The sequence below is a fragment of the Oncorhynchus gorbuscha genome, linkage group LG15 (genome assembly GCF_021184085.1).
Source record: "Oncorhynchus gorbuscha isolate QuinsamMale2020 ecotype Even-year linkage group LG15, OgorEven_v1.0, whole genome shotgun sequence".
NCBI lineage: Eukaryota > Metazoa > Chordata > Actinopteri > Salmoniformes > Salmonidae > Oncorhynchus > Oncorhynchus gorbuscha.
The window spans coordinates 17,222,799-17,233,409 of record NC_060187.1 but is presented as its reverse complement, the minus strand read 5'-3'; the positions used below and the strand labels follow the sequence as shown (position 1 = coordinate 17,233,409).

The following is a 10,611-nucleotide window of genomic DNA, read 5'->3' as shown; positions in this document are numbered from 1 at the left end:
ACAGGCTCAAAATGGCCAGAAACAAATAATTACCTTAGAAACTTGTAAATCCAATCTTGTTCTGAGAAATTAAGACATTTCAGATCGCCATTATACTCTAACAGAAAATACAGACATGAGTTTGTTGGTTTGGTAGCTTACGTAACAAGCAAGATGATTCTGTAGCCAACTATGACATGGGCGGAATTAGTGAGGTTAAACCTTGTTAACCACCTAGAAAGAAGCTCCTTTGAGACAGATGAATCTGAACAGGACATGATGACAGATACTGTCTGTCTAGCACTCCAACTGAGGAACATCTAAACAACTATAATGAATAATTAACCAAGTTTGTCTTTGACAGAATCCTATGAAAGTGACCATTTCAAAACTTGCATTTATTACAGACTTCGTAGCTACTGTACCACACAATCAAAAAGGTGTCTGATATCACAGTCTATAAAAACATTGACTTCATGTTATATGTATTTATTTTTGATTTAAGAAAGCATCTCAATTGATAATGTACAAAATCAAATAAAAAGCATGAGAAAAAAACAAATTAACATTGTTAGCCGATAAAATCCAATTGGCTGTTGAAATAACCACTACGTAAGAGTAAATAATGCAACAAGGACATTTTTATAAGTCGGTCCAACTGAATCACATCTGATTACATAAAGAAAACATGCCAAGACTCAATCTCCCTCTGCTTCAAACTCATCAGTAATTTCACTAGTATCTTTAACATCATTTTTTACTGACATCAAACCCAGTGTCATTACCATTAGCACCATGATCGATATTAATACTATCATTATTATTGACTGGGAAATGGCTCAAGAGATTAACAGAATGCAGGTTCTGGCTCATTGCCTTACTCTCTGGGTCCCCTCTGATTTTGTCATCAACTGTTTCAGTAGCAGCAATCATTGCATCGCCAATACAACAACCACCAGAATGGGTATCAACATGGTTATTACCATAATTTGGGTTGTCATCAACTTGGCAGTCACCATGGAAACCATCAATTGGCATCTCATCACCATGGGCAACAACAATTTCTTTGACCATCTTATCAGCTTCAATATCATCATCACCATCTCCAATCTCCCCATCTTCAAGCTCCTCTGGTTCTCTCTTGGCTCTTTTCTTCTTGGGTGGGTCAGTCTCAGGAGAGCTTCCCAGGAAGGGTGGCCCCAGTTGGGGCTGTGAGACCTCCATCCTCCCCTCCTCTCTCCGACCGTTACCCCGCCATGCCCCTTCCATCATGGGACTGCCATGGGCCAACACAGGCTCCACTGAAATGAAAGGGCAGTGGTCGGCAATTGTTAACAGGATGTGGGAGTTGCCATGCTGCGTACATGCAGTCTCACCATGCTTAACAGACACGCATGCACACACTTATACATTAGCATGGGCAGGGTCTGGCTATGCTGACGGCATATTTTGGCTCAGTGGGCCTTAGTCGAATGAGGCGGCGTGTCGGACCATTAGCTATGCAATAATGTACGGCGGACATATGTTGTAGGAGGGGGTGAGGAATCAAGGGGGGTAAAAATGTTATATCAATGTGAAGAAATACTCCATGACCAAAAGCTCATTTTTCACTGTATACATTTTCAGAAAAATGATTAGAACATTTCACAACCTTTCACAAGATTAATACCCCGTAGCCTAGTGGTTAGAGCGTTGGACTAGTAACTGGAAGGTTGCGAGTTCAAACCCCCGAGCTGACAAGGTACAAATCTGTCGTTCTGCCCCTGAACAGGCAGTTAACCCACTGTTCCCAGGCCGTCATTGAAAATAAGAATGTGTTCTTAACTGACTTGCCTGGGTAAATAAAGGTTAAAAAAATAATGTGAAGATAATTAAAGGCTGATGAGGCTGACAAAGTGAGATGACTTGTTATACATTTTAGGAATACAGTTGAAGTCGAAAGTTTACATACACTTAAGCCAAATACATTTAAACTCAGTTTTTCACAATTCCTGACATTTAATTTAAGAATGTGAAATGTCAATCATAGAGAGAATGATTTATTTCAGCTTTTATTTCTTTCATCACATTCCCAGTGGGTCAGAAGTTTACATACACTCAATTAGTATTTGGTAGCATTGCCGTTCAATTTGTTTAACTTGGGTCAAACATTTCGGGTTTCCTTCCACAATACATTGGGTGAATTTTGGCCCATTCCTCCTGACAGAGCTGGTGTAACCGAGTCAGGTTTGTCGGCCTCCTTGCTCGCACACGCCTTTTCAGGTCTGCCCACAAATTTTCTATAGGATTGAGGTCAGGGTCTTGTGATGGCCACTCCAATACCTTGACTTTGTTGTCCTTAGCCATTTTGCCACAACTTCAACTTCATCACACCAGAGGACATTTCTCCAAAAAGTACAATCTGTGTCCATGTGCAGTTGCAAACCGTAGTCTGGCGTTTTTATGGCGGTTTTGAGCAGTGGCTTCTTCCTTGCTGAGCGGCCTTTCAGGTTATGTCGATATAGGACTTGTTTTACTGTGGATATAGATCTTTTTGTACCATTTCCCGCCAGCATTTTCACACGGTCCTTTGCTGTTGTTCTGGGTTTGATTTGCACTTTTTGCACCAAAGTACGTTCATCTCTAGGAGACAGAACGCATCTCCTTCCTGAGCGGTACGACGGCTGCATGGTCCCATGGTGTTTATACTTGCATACTATTGTTTGTACAGATGAACGTGGTACCTTCAGGGGTTTGGAAAATGCTCCCAAGGATGAACCAGACTTGTGGAGGTCTACAATTTATTTTCTGAAGTCTTGGCTGATTTATTTTGATTTTCCCATGATGTCAAGCAAAGAGGCACTGAGTTTGAAGGTAGGCCTTGAAATACATCCACAGGTACACCCCCAATTGACTCAAAATGATGTCAATTAGCCTATCAGAAGCTTCTAAAGCTATGACATGTTCTGGAATTTTCCAAGTTGTTTAAAAGGCACATTCAACTTAATGTATGTAAACTTCTGACCCACTGGAATTGTGATACAGTGAATTATAAGTGAAATAAATCGGTTTGTAAACAATTGTTGTAAAAACGACTTGTGTCATGCAAAGTAGATGTCCTAACAGACTTCCCGAAACTGTAGTTTGTTAGCAAGAAATTTGTGGAGTGGTTGAATAACGAGTTTTAATGACTCCAACCTAAGTGTAAGTAAACTTAAGACTTCAACTCTATATATGGAGTGTCTTAAAATGTGTGTATCATCTTAAGATAGCTGGGTGAGAACCACATCACAGTAAGTACATTTCCCCCCATAAAGTAGTTATCAACAGTCAGTGCTAGTAGGAATAGATCATTCTTTGAAGTGGGGCTTATCATAGGGCATGACTCAACCCAAAGGAACCGTGACTGACCGTCACTCAGTGACCAGGGATGGGCAACTTTGATGGGGGTGGGGTGATGCAAAAAATCTGAACACATCATGAGGGGCCGCAGTTGCTGTTTTAAAGCTAGTTTTCGGCAATTCTACACATTTTGCCATGAGGAGGAGAGAGGATTAAACTATTTAAAAAAAAATTGTATGAAAGTTAATGTTTTTATGGTTCATTTTGTGCAATTCTACTAATTTTGCCATGGGGCAGAATGGAAAATTGGCGGTTTTACAGCTAATTTCCTGCCATTCTACACATTTTACCATAGTGTGGTAAGAAACGTTCGCAGTTTTTAATATGATATGAGGGAGACTAACAAGATCAAAATTGAGTGATTATCGGTGGGGGGGGGGGGATTTTTACCAGAGGGCCTTCAAAAGGGGGCTGCCAGTTGCCAATCCTTGCCACAGAACAAGCTGCCAGAGCCAGTTAGGACCACAACAGATATTCTCTGTAAGTACACAGCAGTTCCGCCACGGGGTCCGATGTGTTATCACCTCATGCAGGCTTCTCTCTGTTGTGGTGACTCAGTAGTAATGTTACGATAATTGACACTACAGAGTAACAGCTTGGCAACACCGCCTTATCGGAAACAGACAGCATACCACAGGGTCCGATTACCCTTCATCACTTCCTACAGGCTTTTCTCTCAATGTTGTGGAGACTCTCAGTAGCAGAGCAAGTATTAGAGTTAGTGTAACAGCTTAGCAACACACTTGAGCTAAAATGACCTCAAGGCTCCATCTGTTCTGGGTCCCTGATAAGAGTCTGATAGAGTTACCGAGGACAAGTGTGGTGATTTGATTAGGCCTACCTACTGTTTGTTTTTGTTGCTGTCCCTGACATTGGCATCTCCAGGCATGTACTACCTCAACTTGGCGTCTGTATGACGTAGCCTCCAGTAAGACTTGTCTTGATTATGAGATTAAGTAGGACGACCAACGTTCTGGCCACTCTCCCTTACTGACTTAAGCCCAACTCACATCCATAATTTGAACAGTTCCTACGTGAATCATATTTGAGCCACTTTCTGACAGGTGTTAGTATGTGTGACATTACACAGAACACACGTTTCTTCTGGGGCAGCATGTTGTCATAATGGAGTCACTAGGAGACTGCAGGACATTAAAGAAAAACTATATTTTGGTATTTGTTTCATTAACCCATTATTGAATGCATCATACTGGCTGTATTTGTGTATTTTGAAAGTTACACATCTTGAACACTTGATTGCTGACATGCAACATATATTTGGACTATATCAAACAAACTGCTGACTCATGAAACTGGAGATGTCATGTTAATGTAAGGATAGACCAATTCATCATGTCAGAGTTCTGCTCCCTCTAACACCAGCCGTGGTGAGGTTGTTCTTAGCGAACTGTTACATTCAAACTTTCTAGAAGGGATGATGGATTGCCTACTTGCAGCTTAGTGTAGGTGTGGTTGGTGTGCTTGTTATTACCTGGTCCTTTCAGTGGGTAGTCGTGGCAGTGGTCCTTGAGAACAATGTGTAGCAATGGGTACTCAATCACAAGTTTGAACTTCAAGTTTTCCTTCAGGGTCTTTGCCACATCCAGCTCTTGATACCTAAACAAAAAAACCCAAATGTGTTACTACACTGCAACCACCAGAAGCTATAGCAACCAGCACGCCCCCCCCCCAGGTGAACAAAAAATGGCCGCTGCTCATTGTTGACATTCTCTCTCCACACAGATTTGGACTAGTTTGGATACAGCGAATGTCAAAATTGACTTTTCATAGCGGGTTAGGATAATTATGTTAAGATTAGGAAAAGGGCTAGGTAGGGTTAGCCAAAATAAAAGAACAACCCATCTGCTCTAGCTGTAGAATCCTTCTATGACTTCATTGCTGAGGCTTGGTCTGTCTTTCGAGGAGGAGGATTGATGGAGATAGGAGTCATGGTTTGGCACAGTAAAACTCCACAGTGCTGATTCACATCCCTCCTCATGGAGAATGGAAACTACTGACTTAACCCGAGTCAATAACATCACCAAAAGTACTGCGGCCCTTGAAGCTCCTCGTGTTTCACTCTTTTTGCGATTACATCAGTAGTGCCTGAGTAATCCTGTCGTGTTAGGGAAGATGGTGCCGACAAGATGCGCAAAATGGCACAGACAGAGATGGTCGCCTCACTTCTAGTCCTTAGGACCTATGCAGTATTTAGTTTCTTTATGTATTATTTCTTACATTGTTTGCCAAGAAAATCTTAAGCGGTATTACATACAGCCGGGAAGAACTATTGGATATCAGTACGATGTCATCTTACCAACATTACAACTAGGAATACGACCACTCAGGGCATTGAATCTGATTCCAGAGGTCGACTCAAAACAACGTAGCCGCAGAAGAGGTAGACGGAGTGGCCTCCTGGTCAGACGTCGAAGGCGTGCACACCACCTACCGCTTCTGAGGATATTACTCGCCAATGTCCAGTCTCTAGATAACAAGTTAGATGAAATAAGGGCAACGGTTGCCTTCCAGAGAGACATCCGGGATTGTAACATTCTCTGTTTCACGGAAACATGGCTCTCGGGATATATTGTTGGAGTCGGTACAGCCACCGGGATTCTTTATGCGTCGCGCCAACAGAAATAAACATCTCTCTGGAAAGAGGAAGGGCAGGGGTGTACGCTTCGTGATTAACGACTCAAGGTGTAATCATAACATACAGGAATTCAAGTCTTTGTTCACCTGACCTAGAATTCATTACAATCAAATGCCGACCATATTACCTCCCAAGAGATCGGTTATTATCACAGCCGTGTATATCCCTCAAGCCGATACCACAACGGCACTCAAGGAACTTCACTGGACTCTACGCAACCTGGAAACTATACATCACGAGGTTGCATTTATTGTAACTGGGGATTTTAACAAAGCTTTCACAACAAGGCTACCTAAATTCTATCAGCATAATGATTGTAGCACTCGTGCGGGCAATACGTGATCACAGCTACTCTAACTTCCGTGATGCATACAAGGCCCTCCTTTCGGCAAATCTGACCACGACTCCATTTTGATCCTACCGTCCAATAGTACTATCCAACAGAGGTTTGAACAATCCGATTCCACGCGTCAAGATTGTTTTGATCACGCGGACTGGGATACGTTCTGGGCAGCCTTAGAGAATAACATCAATTTATACGCTGACTCAGTGAATGAGTTTATAAGGAAGTACATTGGAGATGCTGTACCCACTGCGAAAGTGGAGTTACAATTCAATGGCTCAGACACGAGACGTATGTGGCAGCGTCTACAGGCAATTACGGGTTACAAAAAGAAAACCAGCCACGGCACAGACATTGACGTCTTGATTTCAGACAAACTAAACACCTTTGCCCGCTTTGAGGATAATACAGTGCCACCGACGGGGCCTAATACCAAGGACTGAGGGCCCACCCTTTCCTCCATGGCCGTCATTTAAATGCCTTAGGTGTTAACCCTCGCAAGGCTGGCGGCCCAGACGGCATCCCTAGCCGCATCACCAGAGCATGCGCAGACCAGCTGGCTGCTGTCCCCACATGCTTCAAGATGGCCACCATTGTTTTTGGGTACAGAAAGGCAAAGATAACAACTAAATGACTACTGCCTCGTAGCACTCACGTCTGTTATCATGAAGTGCTATGAGAGACTACTCAAGGATCATATCACCACCTTACCTGCCACCCTAGACCCACTTCAATTTGCATACCGGCCTAATAGGGCCACATACGATGCAATCGCCATCACAATGCCCTATCCCATCTGGACAAGAGGAATACCTATGTAAGAATGCTGTTCATTGACTACAACTCAGCAATCAACACCTTAGTACCCTCCAATGTTATCATTAAGGTTGAAGCTCTGGGGCTCAACCCCACCCTGTGCAATTGGGTCCTGGACTTTTTGACGGGACGCCCACCAGGTGGTGAAGGTAAGAAACTAAATCTCCACTTCTCTGATCCTCAACACTGGGGCCACACAACGGTTCGTGCTCAGCCCTGTTCACCCATGACTGCCTCCAACTCAATCATCAAGTTTGCAGATGACGTAACAGTTGTGAGCTTGATTACCAACAAGGTCGAGACAGGGAGGTGGTGAGGGGCCTGGGTGTGTGGTGTCAGGAAAACAATCTCTCACTCAACGTCAACAAAACAAAGGAGATGATGGTGGACTTCAAGAAACAGCAGATGGAGCACCCCCCTATCCACATTATGGGACTGCAGTGGAAAGTTAGGTTCCTTGGTGTACACATCACGGACAAACTGAAATGGTCCACCCACACAGACATTGTGGTGAAGAAGGCGCAACAATGCCTCTTCAACCTCAAACAATGGTGGCCTTAAAAGCCTCCAACTTTTACAGATGCACAATTGAGAGCATCCTGTCGGACTGCACCGTCCTCAACCACAAGGCTCTCCAGGGGGTGGTGTGTTCTGCACAACGCATCCCTGGGGGCAAACTACCTGCCCTCCATGACACCTACAGCACCTGATGTCACAGGAAAGGCCAAAAACATAATCAAGGACAACAACCACCCGAGCCACTGCCTGTTCACCTTGCTACCATCCAGAAGGTGAGGTCAGTACAGGTGCATCAAAGCTGGGACCGAGAGACTGAAAAACAGCTTCTATCTCAAGGCCATCAGACTATCAAACAGCCATCACTGCAGAGGCTGCCTACATAGACTCAAAATCTATGTATATACACTGTATTCTACACCATCTATTGCATCTTGCCTATGGTGCTCGGTCATCGCTCATCCATATATTTATATGAATATTCCTATTCCATCCATTTACCTTAGGTGTGTATTAGGTTCTTGGGGAATTGTCTGATTACTTCGTAAATATTACTGCACTGTTGGAACTAGAAGCACAAGCATTTTGCTATACTCACAGTACCATCTGCTAACAATGTGTGTGTGACCAATAAAATTTGATTTGACGGTAATAGATCATGCTAAACGGTTAGCAGTCCTATGGAGTGACATGGCTTGTCTCTACGCTCAACCATTTCACCCCATCCAGCTTACCCGGTAATCACCAATAACCTAGACATGATATAGGCCTAACTCTAATATACACTACATGACCAAAAGTATGTGAACACTCAATCCAAAATCATGGGCATTAATATGAAGTTGGTCCCCCCTTGCTGTATCACAACAGGCCGTGATCGGGAGTCCAATAGGGCGGCGCACAATTGGCCCAGCATCATCTGGGTTTGGTCAGTGTAGGCCATCATTGTAAATAAGAATTTGTTCTTAACTGACTTGCCTAGTTAAATAAAGGCTAAATTTATTTTCTGCTATAACAGCCTCCACTCTTCTGGGAAGGCATTCCACTAGACGTTGCAACATTGCTGCTGGGACTTGCTTCTATTCAACCACAAGGTCATTAGTGAGATCGGCACTGATGTTGGGCAATTAGGCCTGGTTCGCAGTCCGCGTTCCAATTAATCCCAAAGGTGTTAGTTAACCTGTTACTCCTACCCCCTACTTTTTCGAACATTCTGTTAAAAATTGCGCAACATTTCAGCGCCCTGCTGCTCATGCCAGGAATATAGTATATGCATATGATTAGTATGTGTGGATAGAAAACACTCAGACGTTTATAAAACTGGTTAAATCACGGCTGTGACTATAAAAGAACGTGCGTTTCATCGAAAAGCGCAGGAAAATCTGATCACTGAAAATGGAAAACGTTACGTTATAAGACGATATTTTTTTCCGTTTATCACACAGTCTTCATAGATCGATATCTAGGCTGTATATGGACCGATTTGATCGGAAAAAAGACCCAATAGTGATTATGGGACATCTAGGAGTGCCAACAAAGAAGATGGTCAAAGGTAATGAATGTTTTATATTTTATTTGTGCCGTTTGTGTAGCGACGACTATGCTAATTATTTTGTTTACGTCCCCTGCTGGTCTTTTGGGGTGTTACATGCTATCAGATAATAGCTTCTCATGCTTTCGCCGAAAAGCATTTTAAAAATCTGACTTGTTGCCCGGATTCACAACGAGTGTAGCTTTAATTCAATACCCGGCATGTGTATTTTAATGAACGTTTGAGTTTTAACTAGTACTATTAGAATTTAGCGTAGCGCATTTGCATTTCCAGATGTCTAGATGGGACGCCTGCGTGTCAGGTAGGAGCAAGAGGTTAAGATGGGGTTGGGGTCAGGGCTCTGTACAGGCCAGTCAAATTCTTCCACACCGATCTTGACAAGTCATTTCTATATGGACTTCGATTTGTGCTCTGGGTTATTGTCATGCTGAAACATGAAAGGGTTTCCCCAAACTGTTGGCACAAAGTTGCAAGCACAGAATCGTCTAGAATGTCCTTGTATGCTGTAAGATTTCCCTTCACTGGAACTAAGGGGCCTAGCCTAAACCATGAAAAACAGCCCCAGACCATTAATGCTTCTCCACCGAACTTTATAGTTAGCACTATACATTGGGGCAGGTAGCGTTCTCCGGGCATCCGCTAAACCCAGATTTGTCTGTCGGACTGTGAGATGGTGAAGCGTGATTTATCACTCCTGAGAAAGCGGTTTCACTGCTCCAGGGTCCAATGGTGGAGAGTTTTACACTACTCCAGCCGACGCTTGGCATAGCGCTTGGCCATGGAAACCCATTTCATGAAGCTCCTGTTAAACAGTTCTTGTGCTGACGTTGCTTCCAGAGGCAACAGAGGACAAACTTTTTACGCGCTACACGCTTCAGCGGTCCCATTCTATGAGCTTGTGTGGCTTACCACTTCGCAGCTGAGCCATTGTTGCTCCTAGATGTTTCCACTTCACAATAACAGCACTTACAGTTGACCTGGGCAGCTCTTGCAGTGTAGAAATTTGACTTATGGCCTTGTTGGAAAGGTGGCATCCTATGGCAGTGCTATGTTGAAAGTCACTGAGGTCTCCCGTAAGGCCATTCTACTGTCAACGTTTGTTTATGGAGATTTCATGGCTGTGTGCTCTATTATACACTGCTCAAAAAAATAAAGGGAACACTTAAACAACACAATGTAACTCCAAGTCAATCACACTTCTGGGAAATCAAACTGTCCACTTAGGAAGCAACACTGATTTACAATAAATGTCACATGCTGTTGTGCAAATGGAATAGACAACAGGTGGAAATTATAGGCAATTAGCAAGACACCCCCAATAAAGGAGTGGTTCTGCAGGTGGTGACCCCAGACCACTTCTCAGGTCCT

General features: G+C 43.4%; 1 protein-coding gene across 1 annotated transcript in view; it reads right to left on the bottom strand.

The window, feature by feature from the left end:
* Window positions 1-452: 452 nt before the first annotated feature.
* Window positions 453-10,611, bottom strand: part of znhit6 (zinc finger HIT-type containing 6) — a 50,660-nt gene continuing 40,501 nt past the window's right edge. Inside the window, exons 9-10 of the mRNA XM_046301592.1 lie at window positions 4,853-4,977; window positions 453-1,280 (exon numbers count right to left, since the gene is read on the bottom strand). Of these exons, the coding sequence (XP_046157548.1) occupies window positions 730-1,280; window positions 4,853-4,977 (676 nt within the window). The 3' untranslated portion in view covers window positions 453-729. The remainder of the gene's footprint in view (window positions 1,281-4,852; window positions 4,978-10,611) is intronic.